This window comes from Dicentrarchus labrax, unplaced genomic scaffold, assembly GCF_905237075.1.
Source record: "Dicentrarchus labrax unplaced genomic scaffold, dlabrax2021, whole genome shotgun sequence".
NCBI classification, from domain to species: domain Eukaryota; kingdom Metazoa; phylum Chordata; class Actinopteri; family Moronidae; genus Dicentrarchus; species Dicentrarchus labrax.
Window position 1 is genome coordinate 15,131,352 of NW_026136717.1, and position 18,598 is coordinate 15,149,949.

Consider the following 18,598-nt stretch of genomic DNA (forward strand, 5'->3'; position numbering starts at 1 on the left):
TTTAGGCAAAAATGTGGGTTAAAAAAGACAAACAGAAGCAAAGCAACCACACAAACACCACCGTGTTCAGACAAGCAAAACACACAAACAGACAGCGAGATCAAACACACACGTTTTGGTGGAATCACTCCAGAAGCACATAAACGCATTAAACACAGACACATTTCTGTTTCTATTTTAATCGACAATGTTTAGTGTTTCTTTGAGCTGCCAGCTGACTCTCAGTTGTTCTGCCACATTTCTCCCACACACACACACCTCTGTGTCTTCAAAGCCAACACTGAAATACACGTCGACTTCAGCAAAATACACGCCCTCAGCCTCGCACATGAAGTGGAAGTGTTGCTGTGTGATATAAGTGATATCAGAAGGGCAGAAGCCACGAGACGCTGGGGGGAGAAAAAGTGAGAAAACAGCACCCACCTCATCTGTGACTTTAAACCTTTTCAGCAAGGCGACAAACTTCTGCTTGATGTTGGGTTGCTGCGGAGAAAGAAAATGGGGAAAAAGAAAGAGGCGCTCAGAAGATGGATGTTCACATCTGTGTGTGTGAGGGAAAAGGGGATGTATGGCGCAGAGAGAGATGACAGGAGCAGGATAAAACGGTAATTTCTGAGCTCTCTTTTCACGCTTGGTGAATCAAAACAACAGCAGTTAATGGATACAGCACCAGGACATATTTCTGTACGTCACATAAAGCGAAAGTCTTATCTATGCAGATGTTTCTGTGCAGGCTCGGGTGTGACTTGTGTTATTAAACTGGAATATGGGAGAGGAGAGCGTGAGTGTTTTTGAGGTTATCAAGTCGACACCTCCCGTTGCAGATGTTCGCCTGAATAAGTACAAAGGGTTGCTTATTTATTTAACAAGCGGGATTATTTGAAATGGAAGATATGGTACATGTAAAGTTTATTAAAAGTGACTCAGCAGCTCAGGGTTGTTTTATTCAAATAGGCTTTGTTTGAAAAGACTTGAAAATATGACTGTTAGCTAGACTGTGACTTTCTATATAAGTCAGTGGATCTTCAACTGCATAAATTATTTTTGGCTCACACCTTTTCAGACAAAACTTTGTATTTAAACAACCTGCATTTTCAGGCCACCTGGCAACAAGTTGTGACATTGACCTATTAAAGCTAATATGGAGAAGCAACATTGGTATTCATTTAGAGTCATGTTTCTGGCAACTTGACGGTTAGTCACGAGTTCACTCTCTTTTAGCTCAGTTTATGGTCGCTACCAACTCTTGCTGATGAAGACACGGCGGTATTAGGCAGGGACAGGAGAGGAATGCAAAGGTAGGAAGAGGAGCAATTTAACTGTTAACGTCCATGAGTATTGGTTTTTGTGAAGTTGGAAGTTATTTATGCCATGTTTTGAACAACGACTTTTGTGTGACGTTATACTGTGTGTCATAAAATGTTCAGTCTCCTTTGCTGGTTGTTCCGACACATTCAGAATCATTACCGCTTTTTTTCTTTCTTGTCATTAAACCGGCGGCTGTTCAACTATATATGTAAATAACTAAATGAATGTCATAAACTTGCAACGACTAGTTGACTATTGGCTTTAACTAACAACTAATAGTCGACTAGGAAAATCTCATGTTGGGGGCAGCCGATGTATGGTAACATATGGCGATATACTATAAAAAATAAAATTAGAAATATCATGATATAGGATAACATACACACTGCCCATTATCTTCGTGTTTATATGGACTCCACCTCTACTTGCATTACTGCCAGCGCAGCATTATGATTAGATGACTGGCATGCTTGCAGATGTAGCCGATGAAAGTGACCTTTACTAATTTTCCTGCCAGAGAGAAAGTTGTGGGGATCCTGATTGTTGGTGACAGAATGAAACATGAATTAGTTGATACCTTATAATTGGACATCACCCTTTGTCCTGTCAGTGCAGGAAAATGTGCAGAAGTATGTGGGCAGAAGGCATGTAGAGTATAGATAATAATCAGCAGTTTAAGAGGGACTCTGGTGTATAAACAGCAGCTTATTTCTCCTCAGTTTCTCTGCTTACTTTCTATTAGCTGAAGCATTTCCCTGTACACCGTGATGAACAGCATCTTGTTATAGAAAGAAACCCACCAACCTAGTTTGGGCGGAAAAATGTAAACAATAATGCTCCTTTTGAAAAATCTGGGTGTTTTTTGGTGACAATCAGCTTTGAGCGAAGCTTTCATCAGCAACATAAGTGGATGTCTGAGTGGCTGCAGAGAGCTGTAGTGTTTTGGAGGTTGTGTCCCAGTTTGCTGCTAGAAAGTGGAGAGGGTCGACTTCAAGCTGGACTCAAGGGATGTAAATGTTTCTCTCTCTGTCTCTCTCTCTCTATATGTGTGTGTGTGTGTGTTTGTCAAGTGCAGTACAGGGCAGAGGGTCTGTTGTAATTGCTTTTGAGTGTGTATTTATGTTCAACATGTGTTTTCTCCCACTGCAGCAGTGCAGAAATTGTGGTTATTTTGTGTGTATGTATGTATGTTTACACAGTCACATTGTGGGGACTTGCCTTATATATGCGAACAGAACGCAAGTCCCTATAACATCAATCATTCAATTTTAAGTTCAAGACTTACCTATAAGGTTAGGATAAGGTTTTGGGTTAGGCAAGTAGTAGTTATGATTAGAGATAGGGTAAGTCAATGTAATGTCCTCTGAAGTGATGAAAACGACTGTGTGTGTGTGTGTGTGTGTGTGTGTGTGTGTGTGTGTGTGTGTGTGTGTTGTCCACAGGCGGTGGTGTTAGGGAGCAGCAGTGACAGTCTCATGGAGACCTCCACAGGAGCGCTCCATTAATGACCTGCTGAGCCAAACTCCTGCTGCTACACACACACACACACACACACACACACACACACACACACACACACACACACAATATAAATATGCTGCTCTCCTTTGGTCTGTAATTGCAGGTCCATTATAATTTTCAGGGTTGCCGACAATTTTGTATTAATCGGTGTTCCTGCTGACTGTTTGTGTGTATATATATATATACACATATATACATACATATATATATATATATATCAGTGTGTGTGTGTGTGTGTGTGTGTGTGTGTGTGTGAAGTAGTGGTTAGTGTTATTGCAGACACTAATGTTTTCCTCCAGGAAAACTGGCCTGAATTGCATGTGTCGAGAATGAAAAGGAGAAAATGGATTTATAGAAAAACCAACAACAGGGGAGGGAGGGAAGTGGAGAGAGAAAGAGAGAGACGGAGAGAGAGGAGCAAATACAGAGAGGAGAGAGAGAGACAGGGGAGGTTGAATGAGGTGAGGCAGCAGGCACATGAGGGGGAGTCCAGTCGAATTAAATTTATTTGAAAGGGCTTTTACATGAAGGAGGTTTGCAGCAAATTGCTTTCCAGACAAAACAAACAGGTAGGGATAGAAAAGCCAGAGAGGGAGGGAGGAGGAGGATAGATGGATAAGGTGAGAGCGGTGTTTTTCTTACTCTGGTGATGGCGGCATTGGAGGGGAGCTTACGCCTCGGCTTCTTCTTCCTCACCTCCTCTTCTTCGTCGTATAGATACTGAGACAGAGGAAGAGGAGGGAAACACAAGGAGAGAAAAAGTGGTAGACCGGGAAAGGAGAGAGGAGGAGAAAGAAACAGGCGTTGTAATTACTGTAATACTGTACTGATTATTTCTGGATTATTACAACTTGAGTTTTAAAAGGAAAAGGCTGATGATACTCTATGTTTCTCATTGTAAACAAATCCCATTAAAAAGACCAAAAACAACAATGAATTAATCCTACTAGCCGATATAGTCTGATCACATTGTTGCACTTGGTGACATGGGCACTTCCAGTACACTGTCTGGGTTCTGTAGATAAGCTCAAGGGCAAATGTGTATTCATGCACAGATTAAAATAGTCCCCAAAAATCCACTATTTAGTCTTGTTTGAGTAAACATTTGATAAAAACTACAGTTCCCTCACTGTTTGAAGAATGAGACATTTTTTTAAATGAAACGACATGTTTGTGAGACATTTTTACATCTTTAGTAGAGACCAGGCGCCACAGACAGGTTAGGGAAGTCTTTGTTGACAAAAATATAGAACACCACCAGCAGTATCTTATAATTTCCAAATTTTGGTCGCTGTTTCTATCGGTTATGATCACATTGTACTCCAAGTATTGCAGAGATTTGGGACAATGGTTTGACAACTAAGTGAAACAGGGCAAAAAATAAAACCTGTAAGACTGTCTGACCTCCCATGCTTCGTGACCTAACGTCTAACTTCTTTTTAGTGATGTTGCCGTTGTCCCAGATCAACTGACTTGATGACAATATTATTATTACAGAGAGAAGTCATCACCAGACCTACACAAAAAAGATCCTAATTATAAACTGAAACACCAGCCGTGACCGGTTTAACTTTTTCCCCTTTATTCTGTCTCGTCTCACTGCTCCAGTCCTGAATTAGCTTCCCTCACCCCCGCACCACCTCCCCCCCTGCTCTCGCACCGCTCCGCTTCCCTCCATCCCTCCTTTCAGTCTTTTCAATCGGCTTCCAAAGCCTTGTTGCTCCCTTCATATCTCTCTCCGCTGTCTGTTTGCTCCTTTCACTCTCTCCGCCAATCTCGCGCACCGATGGGCGCCGATTCCCCTCGCGTCCCCTGAGCGCAGTCACTCTATCTCTCATGAGCCAAGAATGAGAAGGTGACACAATAAAATAAATACCACAAGCTCTCTGCTTGTGCTCACACCAGTCTGTTTGTGATCTTCTGCAACAGGAACGAATGACAATGGAAACGAGGTGGTCAAACACAGAGACCCTGTTCACTATGAATAAGGAAAACACAGATTTACATTTCCTAAAGATTATTTTTCTGTACTTATTTTACATATAAATGGAAAATATTTGCCCAGAATGTCAGCATGTCGAAAAGCAGTTAGGATGTCTTATTTTTACCACCGATCCTGTCACAGTGGATATAAATTGCAAAAAAATTGCAGTAAAATGGTAATGAATGTGAACATTAAAAGGGAATTGTGTGTATTAAAAATTTTAAAATATCTTAATGTTATACATTTTAATACCGTATAAAGCTTAAATAACCAAAAAGCCAGAAAGGGCCTTATTAATTTATGGCATCTTAAAAAAAAAAAACAACAACTTAATATTTAAGCAAAACAATACTGTTGAGAACTGCAGAGCACTCTCTCTTAAAATGTAAATCACAGGACATATTAAGAACAAATGTGAACAATGACATTGTTTACACTTTTTCCTAAGCTGACAAATTGACTTACGAAAGGTAAGAGTAACCATGAGATGAATCAGCTGCTAAAATAATAATCTGTTATCCAAACACACCTGTCCATGAATGGGGTCGTCGCTGCCTTCCTGTTCTGACGAGTAGCTCTCTTCCTCCTCTTCAGAGTAGTTGTCAATGTCTGGAGAGCGATCTGGAGAGACAGAGGACATATGAAGAATAGGGACACACTGAAAGAAAAGGAGGACAGACAGATGTGGCGAGACGATGTGCTCACCAGACATCTTTGCTTTGGGTCCCTCATGGTCGATGGGCTGGCTGGACAGGGAGTAGACTCGGATCTCAGCGACGGGCACCGACGCGTCCTTCAGCTGGCTGTGGAGCCCCAGGACCTGGGCCCCCTCACTGGGGTGCTGCATCACCTGGACAAAAAAACAGATGAGAGTCAGATGACATTAGAGTGAGGTGCATTAAATTTGTGGTTATCCAACTGTTTTGTCCAGACAGCCTACAACCTTTACAAAAAAACTATGTAATATGCAACCTTTAAAACTTTTAAAGAAATCATATTTACGGTGTCTATTCTATTTTCTATTTCTTTCTTGACATTTCCAGTACTTTCTTTTTCTTTTCTCTTACTATGTTTATTGTTGAAAATACCAAAGCAAATTCCATGTTTGTCAATACTTACTTGACAATAAATACAAGTGATTCTGATTAAATTTAATTCAGATTTTCCCCCCTATCTCTGAATATGTGGTTTTATTAAATTCCTGATATGCTCCATAAAGGAACTGCTTTCTTAGATGCATCCGAATGCTAAAATAGTGAAATGCAAATGGGAAATAGGCAATTATTGAGGGAAAGAAAGTCAGATGAAAAAACGTCAGATCAAATATTCAGGAAAAAAGAGACTTATTTAAATCGTGGTCCTCATATACCCAAAGCAGGGATAAACCCTCGATGTGATTTAAATTAGAGGAAGAGGAAAAAGAGGAAGAGACAGACGAGAGAGACTCAAATAAAAGGCTCTGTAGACAGTCAGACAGGTTAGACAGCAGTGAGCAACGAAATGAGGACAGACAGGAAGCAGATGTTGAGAGGAAGATGGTAATGGAACAAGGAGAAAAAAGGAGGCTGAAGAAGATAAACTAAAATAGCAGTATGGGATTAACAAAACCAGAGACCGTCACAGACGACCACAGAGAAGAAATGAACATGTGAGGCGGCAGAAATAATTTCTCTCTGCAGCAAACAGCAGCACCACGTCTCCTGTCTGTGTGTGTGTGTGTGTGTGTGTGTGTGTGTGTGTGTGTGTGTGTGTGTGTGTGTGTGTGTGTGTGTTTGTGCATCTAACTGAGTGACATCCAGCCTCTCTCAGCAGTCTGGTCACACTCAGAGAGCTAATGAAGTCTGAGCAGCTTATTATGGAGACAGCCCTAACCACACATTAAAGAGAGACGTTACTGCTGTACATCCTTCCACTTGGATGAGGTTCAGCTAACCTGCCTCAAAGGCTGTCGCTAGCTTTCCTGGCAGCAGTTAATTTGATATATTTTCCAGTCAGAAAGACAATTATGCAAATCTGGCAAGGCAAACATCACGATGCAATATACATATTTAATGAGAAACACTGGTGTAATTTAACTTTTTTTTTTTTCTCCCCTGTCGCCAATTTTCACCACGAAGAGTCTAAATCCACTCATGGATGTATTGGTTCATCTTCTGAAACGGAGCTCACTGCCTTGACTTATGTAATGTATTCTTGCTGCAGCAACAGGTAGGGAATTCATTCTAAAACATACTTTTATCATGCAAATAATAAGTGTGACTATTTTCATTTTCCATTACTACCCAGCATTATGTGCTCTGGGTGGCCCTGAGGAAGCAAGAGGAAATTTAAAGCAGAGTGAGGTGAAGTTATGCAAATATTAGTTGAATGGGGAAAAAAACCCTCAAAGATTACATGATGTTGCATAATTAAGTGATGTTAGGGCAGAAAAATGCAATGAAAGTGCTTATAACGACTCTGATGGGTACTGATTGCAAAAAAAAAAAAAAAACTCTGCAACTCTGTCATGAAAGATGGGTTCTGGATCTTGGCCATTTCTCAGCATCATAAAAGCACATTTGCAATATATGAAAAAACCTTTATGTTTTTATGTAATTTTCTTCGTTTCTTTGGTGGTGACACATTTAACAGCTGACATTTTCAAAGTGATGTGTGAAGACATATGTGCAAAGTTTGCACCCTATTTCCTTTTCTTTTAAAGTGAGACTATGTTACTGCATATAAATAACACTATCTGTCTATCACAAATACAAGTTGAATTAAATCATATGCAATAAAACCCAAATAAAACCAGCCTTGTTCAATTCAAGGAGGGGTTTGCTGCTTTGGTCTAGTATGAGATTAAGACTGCTAATCACCTTCAACTTTCATCTTTAGTGTTGCTGACTGTTGCTAATGTTAGCAAACTTTAGAAAGATGCTGTGTAACTGGCCTTGTGCTTTTAAGATGGATTTAGAAGCATTGCAAGGGGTTAACTAGAGTCCTGCTGTAGACATACAGTGTAGGTTATAATAATTAATAATTCAACAATATCCCTCTGGATAAATAAAGGGCACCACACATACTTACAGAACTGGAGTTACATCCAGGTCACATATAATGCTATTTCGCCATGTCTCAACACTGAATAGGAAACTACTGCTGTGCATTCGCCATGTTTACCTTCATTTATTCATCCAGAGCAATGAGCAGGAGGTCTGCAGTGCAATGTTTTTTGCATGATGTGCATTACTGAACAGGAAATAACATCAGTCTTCAGTTTCCTTTGAGCTGTTTACAGTCAACAATCTGCACCAACATCACAAACTCGTAAGACAAAAGACAAGCAGCCAATCGCAGTTCTAGCACCACGCAATGTATTTGTCGCTATCGTAGTATCAACATGTAGTTACAAGATAGTATGTCACAGATGATACACGATGATGTCTTTCAAGCAACTGACTCAAGAGAATCCTGGGAAATTAGGGCAACTTCAATGTGAGATTGCTGTGTAACAACAACTTGTGGTCCTGCTTTACAATGTTTTTCATTTTGAAGAATCTGTACTCAGAAGCTCAAATTTATAAGCAAAGCATTTTTGAATTTCTGAACAGGTTCAACAGTTCATCCTCACAATACCTGCTGGGTCAGTGGAAACTACCTGTCACATTACAGAATCACAATGCCATCAGAATGACATTTTGGATAAGAATATATGAACCGAAAAACCTGAGTGTGTCCCCCTATAGCATATTATTTTTCTGACATACACGCAGAGCTTTACACAGAATTGACCAGCAGAGCTCATTCTGCAGAAACCTTTACTGTGACCGTGAAGGAAATGAGTTTGAACCTGTCATGCGTATGAGTTTGCATTTGTGTCCTTTGCCCTCTGTAAAGCAGTTTGCAGCACTACCTGTCGGCTGAAAGAGCTTCATGAATAAAATTTTACTTTATATTGCCTTAGACAGCCAGTAGGCATCACAAAAACTGAAGCAGCACGCTATTTTAGATTAAAAAAAAGAGCTGGGAGTTTGGCTTAAAGTTCACAAGAATAATGTCTTTATTCATCTACTCTATCAGCTTCTTTTAATGCTATATTTGGTTTATTCGTTCCTGATAAAAGACTAAGACTAACTACAGTGTAAACATCCTGGAGATCAAACCTACCTCTTGATTAGATCTGTATTTATGTCCTTTTCTCTCCATAAAGTCTTTTGTGGTGAGCCAGTTTGTTCAAGGTGTTTTACACTGTAAATATTTCTAACTTCTCGTACAGACAAAGCCAATGAAAAGCCACCAGTCGTTCGTTAAGTACAAGGAACATCCACATGTGCACACGCACACAAACACACACAAGTACAGACACACAGCATTAATCACAGCCATTTTATAAAGGTTTCATATTGTGAGAGACGGAGAATGCGTGGAGCTTTTGGCAGAAGAGGCTCGAATTTAATTGGGAATCTGATTTATGGCGACATTTATGGTGGCTGAGAAGAGAGCGCTGGGCCAAAGATCAAAATCCAGGTTTGGTTTTAAAGTGTACTTGCTTGAATTGAGTTAAGATGAAAGTTAAATGAAGGTTAGCAGTAGGTAGTCTGCATGAGAGAAGACCATTTCCTTTAATCTGGTTGACATTAGGTTAAAAATCACTTTGCAATTACTCTTAGCAAAACAAAGTTAAACTGAGATTGGGCTGGAGCAGAAGGCAGAGGCTTTATGTTTACGGAAATGAGCCTGTGACCGGTAGTTTGTTGGGTCAACAGCTCAGATCAGCTGGGACATTTGTCTGGCTGAAGAGGGTGAGACTCCGCTGACTCAACAACTCACAGCTGACGTGCCCTCAAACATGGAGCTCAACCTCCATCTGCTGCTGTTGGGGGTGCTACGAGCTGAAAATACATAAAAATGCACCTAGCAGGAGCTTCAGGAGATGAATTTGTGTACATGTTTATAGCCTTTCCTCCACCTAACCTGCAACCAAATCATTCCTTCATTTGGAAAATACTTATGCAATTGTTCTATACTATGTATGTATAATTATATTATTATTAGAAATTAACTGTTTTTTTAATTATTAAATACCAGGATTGTTTTTTTTTACAGAAGCAGATTATTTAAACCCAATTTAAACTGGAACAACTCCAATCTGTCTGCAACTGATTATCATGTTTTACAGTAAGTAAGGTCTTGAATCAAGGACAGTTGGTTGAGTTTAGAGCTGAAACAATTATTCAGTTAATCAATTAGTAAGTCGACAGAGTAGAAATCATCAACTATTTTGATAATCTATTAAAACAACTGTTCATGTGAAAATGTCCCCATTTTCAGCTTTTCAGTTTCTGCTTTTCTTCATCATATGTGATAGTAAACTGAATATTCAAGGGTTTGAAGACAAACAATATTAAGATATCATCCTAGGTTTTTAAATCAAGAAAAAAACTGTTCAACTAATATAAATAAAATAATCATCACTGGGCATATTGTTTTTTTAATTAAATTTACTGCACGCCTGAATATATATATATATATATATATATATATGAACATAATAATAAACGGAAGATCCAATATGTTACCTTTTAATACAACTGTCCCTTTTTCTCGACTTAAAACTGATCCTTTTAAACCTCAATGTTACGTTTCAATGTTACATTTCTTAAGAGTCGAATCAAGTTTTGGTACCTCGGCCATGTTGATGAGTCCCAAGGCCAGGGTCTTGTAGCCCAGGATGGTCCGGTTCTTGTATCGCTTCCGTCGCTGCAGCATGATCTGAAGCTTGTTGGCGTCCCTCTTCAGGAAGTGTGGGTACTGCAGATACAAATACACACATAAGTAAACACATGCACAGGCACACAAAAACGGCTGACGGTGGGGTGACTGAGTTGCTAGACAGGTTCAGGTGACAAAGCAATGACATTTGTTTCCCAGGTCATGATAATTAGGCCGATCTAACTGGCTCGTTGCACAAGCCGCTCACACACCCGCTGACCTGTCTCCGGCGTCCTTAAGTGTCGAACCACTTAGTCACATCCGAACTATGACATAACCCATCATTAAGAACCTCACCGGCTGCACTATAAATGGAACAAAACCGACTCCTGTAACAATGTTCAAAGCCATGAAATCACTCTGCTGCTCAGTTTTAATAGGCTTCCTCTCTGCAGTGCTGCTGCTGTAGAAAGTTTAATGTATAATGTATAATGTCTGGCTCACTGCACTCGGTAAGATCCAGAGAGAGAAACTCCCTGACCTTTGAGCAGCATTTAGAAACTTGGAAATTGGAAAGGACAATTTAGAGCAGAAGAAACCCCACTGGGAATTACATGAACCATGCTCTACCTGAATGCACAGAGGAAGTGAATGTAAAATGCTGTGCATGCGCTGATGCATGCAGGGGTCTCATGTTTATGACATGTAGCATCTTCTGCACCTGTGCAACAAACACAACATTTTTCATGTTTATATAAGCAAAAACTAATTAATAGATTCAGATTTGGATCGGCGCTGTTTATGACAGATAGGGCCGCTTTACACAAAGTTGGAAAAATAAAATACCATTAGTGGGTCGAGCTAAAAATAGCACAAGGCTGAAAACATAACATACTCTGAAAAACGGCTTTCCTTTTACCTAATTGGTCAGTTGTCCCTCCAGGGTCTCATGGCATTTTTTGTTTAATTATTGTGGCCCCATAAACGTATTTGTAGTTGCTTGTGGCAATTCAGTTTTCTTCTGCAGTAAATTCCACTAACTTCCATTTTAAAAAAATGCAAGTCAAGTGTAAAAGGTTATGACTTAAGGAACTCCCTGGCTGTATGTGTCCCAGAATAGTGCAGCGGATACGGGGGGGGACAACAAATGGTTCACTCCCACTCTCATGCAGAACAGTGAGGGGTTGTTTTAAGCCAAGCTAGCGTAGCACCATGGCTCCAGGGGTGGATATGTCAGTTTGTTAATCGGGCCGGCACGTTAGTCCAAACCGAAATATCTCAACATCTACTAAATGGATTGGAACAAAGTTATGCACAGGCATGCATGGTACCCAGAGAATGAATCCTCATGAGGTACAAATTTCATTTGCCAACACCTATAAAACTAATGATACTCTCAACAGCCTTTTTTTTTCAGTTTCTAGGCAAACAAACAGAGAATAATTCCTCATCCAATGGGATCTTCTACAAAAGAGCAGGTACACGACATCTGCTCCTGACATTTTAAACAGTTCAGCTGTAAACTTTGCATAATTCATCAGTTGTGACATTTCTACTTTCAGAGTTAAGAATTTGAGAATGCATTTTTTGATGTGGTGGTACAGCTATTCATAAGGAAGATAAGTTAAAAAAAAACTAACAAAAGAACAAAGTTTTTGTGTGCTTTTGACTGACAGGCACCTGACTTCACCAAACCTCTGTCTTTACCTGCAGGGAGAAGGTGAGCTGTAGGTCGGTCTCCGTCAGCCCCGCTGAGGACAGCAGGATCTCGTTGGAGCGCAGGATCCGCTTGGAGCCCTGAGTAGGCGACAGAAGGAGGAGAAACCGAGAGAGAAGACAAAAGAGAGAACGTCATGAGAGCAGAGAAAGAAAGTGGGGAGAGATGGAAAGATTACTGTGAGCACGCCCCAGCAAACTCCAGCAGAGTCAAAACAATGAACTCTCATCAACCGCATGCAGCGAGGGAACTGTGGGAGCAAAGGAGGTGAAGGAAAAGAGAGAGTTGAAGGAGAGGAAACTGACTGATAGGAGGGAGCAGAGGAGGAAGATTGAGCAAGTGGCAGCAACAGCATGGAAGAAGAATTAAAACAGCTTAAAGTGTATTATGTGCCAAATACAGCAGAGAATTTATTGGTTTACTTAGATAGGAAACAAGATGGAGATGGTGAGGAGAGAAAACAAGCCAAGGAGCAGAAACTGGGAGTCAAGCCACAGCATTAAAGAGGAATTTAAACATCTTAAATTGTACTATGTGTCAACAAAGAATTTGTTGGTGTTCTCTTCAATTATAGACAAGATGGAGATAACAGTGAACAAATGAAAAGTGCAACACAGCAGGAGAGCTGGAGAAATAAAAGAATAAGACCAAATCTGACAATACACATAGTATTTTTTGAGGTAATCCATGTAAACCTTTACAAACTTGGCAGTCAGAAAGCTGTTAATTGGCAAGAAATTGAATACTGGACCAAGAAACATTAAAAGAGGCTCCCTTCAAGTAAAAGGAAAAAACTAATTTAGACTGTGTAGGAGTTGCAGAAAGTACTTTGGCTGTAAACCAAGAGGAGTGTCCAAATCCAATGACCTGACTCGACAAAACAATGAAAAAAAATGGAAAAAACGCTAAAATTTTTTTGTTTATTCAGCAACATTTCAACATCTACTGGGTTGGCACACTCAATGTGAAATTCAAGTCCTAATACAATTTTGCTGAATGAATGAAATAAAAAAAAACTGTTGACTAATAGGACTTAATTAAATCACATGTTACAAAGATTAATTCATTAAACATAAAAAAAAACTTCTTCCCTGTAGTCAGGTGTTGGTACTGGACTCATAAAAGTTTGACCGAAATTATGTTTTATGCTTATTGCGAGATCACAAAATAACGCAATCTCGAGAGAATCCATCGTGTCAGGTTTCAAGAAGAAGGCTGTAGTAGGATTTGTGTTTTCATTGACTGGCTGTAGAGATTTTATGGTACCTGCAGCTTGACAGCGATGACCACAGAGGTGAGGTCTTTATCCAGCTCCTTCAGCATGATCAGCTTCTTCAGAGTCAGGTTGAACAGCCTGTGGTCAAACACAAAGAGGACTCGGATTAGAAGAAGAATAAATAAACTGAACTTCTTTACACTCATTAGAAATCACCTACTCAGATTTTTGCTCTCATTATTTCCCTACTTAAGCAACCCCCTGTGATGAACATTAGTTCAGCTTGGAAAGTGCAAAATAGATGAGAAACTGTCAAAAAAAAGAAAGAGAAGAAAGCTTCCCAGTGAAATATCTGCAGCTTCAAATTCAAAGACAACCGAAACGAACATCTCGAATGCAATACATTTTTGATTGATGATGCATAAACAAAGCTTTGCTGCGTATTATTGCAACTGCAAACAATATAAAAGCACTAAAGGTAAAAGTAAAGCAACTCAAAACTTTTTAAACCTCTATATCTTTTGCTCCATAACAACTAAAATTCCAAACTGTGTAACTGAGCGGTTACAGGTTGGAAAAATCCTCAAAGAAACAATCACAGACTCGACCCCAAGAATAGTCATTTGTGCCCTCTGTAAAATAAAAAGAGTCGCTGCACCTTCATAAGTCAAGTGTTGGATAAGAGAAACAGCTGAAGATAAAACTAAAAAATGCAAAATGAAGGAGAAGACTTCGGCAATTCGATCCATGTACATGTTGCACTGTTGTATTAGCCTGCATTAGTTTTCGCTAGGTGTACCTAAATGTAATAAAAACAGAGTAAATGGGGCATTCTGGACGCTCAGCTGTACCAAGTTGAACCAAATGTATGCATCATGTCATGGGCTCAAAATGAGCCTATAACCCTGTTAATGTGTCATCTCCTTTCTGCTTCAAATTCACTTTCTGACTCTCCAGTGGACGATCAAATGAAGCAAAAATAGAATAAAAAGTGACACATGAAGAGGCCTTTAGAGCATCTTTGTGGGTTTTTTTTCTGATGACAAGCTGTTAAAAAAAGATTCAATTTGGCCCACGATGGGACTGAAAATGGTTTGCTATTTTTGTAAAAGTGTCCTTTTTTCAACTGAAGCCAACACTTACGTCAGCGCACACAAACACACACACACACACACACACACACACACACACACACACACACACACACACACACAAATTATACTGGATGTCTTCCATTTGAGAAACATTGAACAAACAAGAGCTTGTGTAAGCACAATTTGCACCTCAGCCAGACGTTTCCTACCGCATACAAAAACATCACAAAAATGCACACAAACTCACAGACAGAATCATTTTAATGGTTCAAAAACACAGAGGGACATGACCAGAAGCACTCAAAGAACTGAAATGGAAACAGAGAAAAGACAAAACACACACCACACCCAAACAGCAGCTGTGCAGCCAGGGGTCAGTCTACTCAATAATTCATCTCCTGGGCTTTAGAGACAGAAAGTAAACCACTAAAATAGACCTGCTGGGGCTGCCTGGGGGGAATCAAACAGATAGAAAGAAAACAAAGGAAAAATGCAGAGATAGAGGTAGAACAGTATGTAAAGAATGATATTCAAGGAAAAGGCAAAGATAGACAGGCTGACAAAGGACCAGAGAGTGAAAAGAGAATTAAAAAGACAAGGAAGGGAGATAGAGGGGAAAAAAAAAAAGAACATGTAGAGACAGCGATGAATGCAGAGAGGAAGAAACAAGCAAGCAGTCAGACAATGAAGAAAGAAGAGAAAGGGAGGGAGCAGGAGACACGTAAATTGAGGGACACATCAACAGAGAGAATAGAGATCTGGGGATGACAGAGGCTGACACAATGTGTTGAGGAAGAGATTAACTGTAAAAAAAAACGTCTTTTTACAGGAGAGCAGAATAAAATGCAATACTTATTTGGGGTTGAAGTTAAAATATAAGAAGGTTTTTTTTTTTTTTTTTTAAATAGGCCCAGAAATTAGTACAAAAGGGTAAGTGAGAAAGAAATCAAGGGATATGTAGGACAAATATGTTTCCGGCTGTTGCCAAAAATGATAATAAGTAATAATAACCATTTTAAGTCACTGAAGATTTGCTTCTATTCTTTGTTTTATAGCATTATATTTTGAATTTGATTCAGGATCAGGCAAATTGTGGATACTTTTTGCCATATGCTCTGATTCTATAGACTAAAAATCACATATTATTGAAGCTATGAGCTGGTTCAGACAGAATAAAACATACATTTGTCACCACAACATACGGTGTATTCACACAACCTTTGCTATAAACAAGCAAGTGTCCTGTAGCTGCATCTGAAAGCTATCCTGCAACTGCCGTAACAACTTTCTACCACTGCTGCCACCATTTGAAAGCCCCACCTCCACCAGTATGATATGAATCTGTTTCCCAGGGGTGAGATACTATCACTCCCCAGTTCCTGCTCTGCTGGGTGTGAGGAGGTCACAGCCTAGATTATTTCACATAATAATATATTCCACGTGATCTGGGTAGAGAGAATAGCAAAAAAAGGCAATCAACGCATTCAATAGTGAAAACAATCACCAAAGCTCAGCATAGATCAATAGTTCAGGCAGGACATCTAGAAACAAGTGCTGATAAACACAAACACACAAACTCCTAATGCAACCTTTAATCACAACTATAAAGATTAAAGGCAGACAGAGTGGACAGAAAAATTGCACCCGTTTCAAAAAACACCTGTCCACCCTCCTCTCTCTCATCTTACCTGGGCCGTCCTCCAAATCCACTTCCTTTCATCTTTCCTTCAGCGCTCACATCCCAACACTGAAATGGACAAGTGGCCCGACTGCTGACGCAACCACTGTAACACTCAGCGACAAAACACTGACAGCCTTTCTCCTCAATGCCAAGGCTTTCTGCGCAAGATCAGAGTGGCCAGGAGAGGCTAAACCTATGAATAAAAACAAATCAATTTTTTCCTCTGATAGAAAAGGCAGCTAAGTGCAGCTTCTGCTTACACCTGCTGGATCTGAGTGGAGGGAATCAAGGTGGAGAGGAGGCAGAAGAGGCTGGGTGCCAGGGGTCGATTTGGGATGGGACTGAAGCACCTGAGGTAAGCCATTAGCGAGTAAAGAGGGATTGGGGGGGGTGTCTGTACCCCCTCCCATCTGTCTTCCAGTCAGAACAACAAAAGACAAAGATAAAGAAGAATGTAGTGCTGGTAGAGTTGGAGATGAAGTGGAAGTTGTGGCTGGTGCATTTCAAAATCAAGACCACGTCTCCCATTGTTAGAAAGAGAAATCCTCGCAACTGAGTGTCTGAAACAAGAGAATGTTTGGCATCATTGCTTGAAAAAGTATCCAATTATCAAAATAAAGTTCTGATTCATTTGTTCCAGCTACAAATTACTCATTGGGCTGGGTACTGTTTAAAATGTTTTGATATCAGTGCCAATACAATGCCCTCGTTTTGATGCCAATACCAAAATGATACTCTACAGAGTCACAAAAGTTCTGGAAATTACACTTTTTTTGATCATATGCCCACAAGTTAATATATAATGTGCATAAAATCCATATCTTGTTCTTAAAAGTTAATATATTATATATAAAAAATATCATCTTTCTGGACTTCAAGGACTTTTCCTCATTTAACAATAAAAGCTATTGAAATGTTTAAGAGCATTGTAGACCTTTTGATTTAAAACAATAACTATCTGATCAATTCTGAAGAAAAATAAACCACTTCAATTTAGCAGGTAAGTAGTTTGCTAGCTACTGTAGTTGGCTATAGTGTGGCTAGATTCTGTTTTTTAGGTGTACTACTAGGGCCTGCAACAAAAAGTTATTTTCAGTATTGATTCATCTGCAATTGTTTTCTTGGTTTAAATTGCTTGTTTTCTCCAACTAGCAGTCCAAACCCTGAATATATTCATATTATTATATCAGACAAAAAAAAAAACAACCTGTACATCAAAGAAGCTGGAACCAAGCAACAGCGGCTCGAAATATTAACTGACCAATATAGGGAGCAGGGAGGAATCTACAAGCACACTACTTTGTTTGATGTCAATCTTGCCGGTTGACGCACATCAGAAGGACATCGCTGGTCTGAACCTGCTCTGTAGCCTTTAACCCGATCACAGTGTGATCAATCACAGAGCTGACGAGACAGTAAATGTTTATGACACCGCGTGGGCCTTCATCATCGGACATCATAGCTGCAGGTTATAGCTTTTAGAGGGTCCTAAAGCTCCTGGAACCTAGAGAACGATGAATCAAAACTCAAATAAGATGTCACAGTGGTGATGCTCGCCATTCAGTGCCTCAAATCTGAAGATGTTCTTTTTAAATTCAAGCACAGCCACTTAATTTACTGCAGTAATGGGATGTACCGTAGCACAGAACTAGTCTCTTAATCAACTGCTCAGCGGATCATTAGCTGCATGATATAACGGCTGGACAAATGCAAAATTTCCCATGGGATAAACCTACAGTAAATAGCCACGGTGTACTTTATTGTTGCTCAGTAAATGGATGCAAGTACCAGTGGGATTTGTGAGTTGCTACTGCTGTGCTCGGCTGAAACATGAGCCTTCCATTAAGGCATCAAGCTGACATTTAGTTTTATTCTATTATTATAAGTAACATGTGGAAAATGAGTAGATGATCAGAAATAACAGTCAAAGATGCTCCTTAGCTGCTGTTTTTATTACATTTTCCGACACTTCTCTCACAGGAAAATTTCCAGGGGCGCCTCGGCGGAGACCCCTGCACTCTTTACTTAACTATTGTAAATCCCTCTGGGTGAGACAATCAGCCGAATGCTTAAAAAACAGATCCAATCTCGACCGCCACACGGTTACAGTTCGTGTCACCCAATCTGACGAGGGGAATCACATGGTGAAGGTCAAAACAGTCCGCCTGCCACAAACACTTCCTCTCCGGTCCAGTTCTCACTTTTCTGCCCCATCTCCTCGACAGCCTGTCACCACACCTCAACAGTCACTACACATCATTATCAGTTTGAACAAAAGAACAGACAAGCGCGAAGAAAAAAATACACGAGTAGTGTATGATGTCAAGGAACAGTGCAGCAACAAGGAAACAATGGTAAAAAACGAAAAATTGGAGCACATCAT

The 18,598-nt window shown here is 39.9% G+C and overlaps 1 protein-coding gene and 1 long non-coding RNA gene across 4 annotated transcripts in view; one reads left to right on the forward strand and one right to left on the reverse strand.

Annotated features, from left to right (window-relative positions):
* The window catches only part of LOC127379255 (phosphofurin acidic cluster sorting protein 1), a 63,303-nt gene that overhangs the window by 15,203 nt on the left and 29,502 nt on the right, over window positions 1-18,598 (reverse strand). For both annotated transcript variants that reach the window (XM_051428630.1, XM_051428629.1), the window contains exons 2-8: window positions 13,491-13,578; window positions 12,215-12,304; window positions 10,481-10,606; window positions 5,519-5,663; window positions 5,343-5,434; window positions 3,472-3,549; window positions 424-483 (exon numbers count right to left, since the gene is read on the reverse strand). In XM_051428630.1, coding sequence (XP_051284590.1) covers window positions 424-483; window positions 3,472-3,549; window positions 5,343-5,434; window positions 5,519-5,663; window positions 10,481-10,606; window positions 12,215-12,304; window positions 13,491-13,578 — 679 coding nt within the window. The remainder of the gene's footprint in view (window positions 1-423; window positions 484-3,471; window positions 3,550-5,342; window positions 5,435-5,518; window positions 5,664-10,480; window positions 10,607-12,214; window positions 12,305-13,490; window positions 13,579-18,598) is intronic.
* On the forward strand, window positions 250-14,453 carry LOC127379256 (uncharacterized). 2 transcript variants are annotated; one of them, XR_007888281.1, is made up of 4 exons: window positions 250-605; window positions 6,931-7,021; window positions 11,925-11,985; window positions 12,221-14,453. It is a non-coding gene; the product is annotated as an uncharacterized LOC127379256 (long non-coding RNA). The 2 variants fall into 2 exon arrangements; XR_007888280.1 differs by lacking the exons at window positions 250-605; window positions 6,931-7,021 and having other exon boundaries at window positions 10,606-11,985.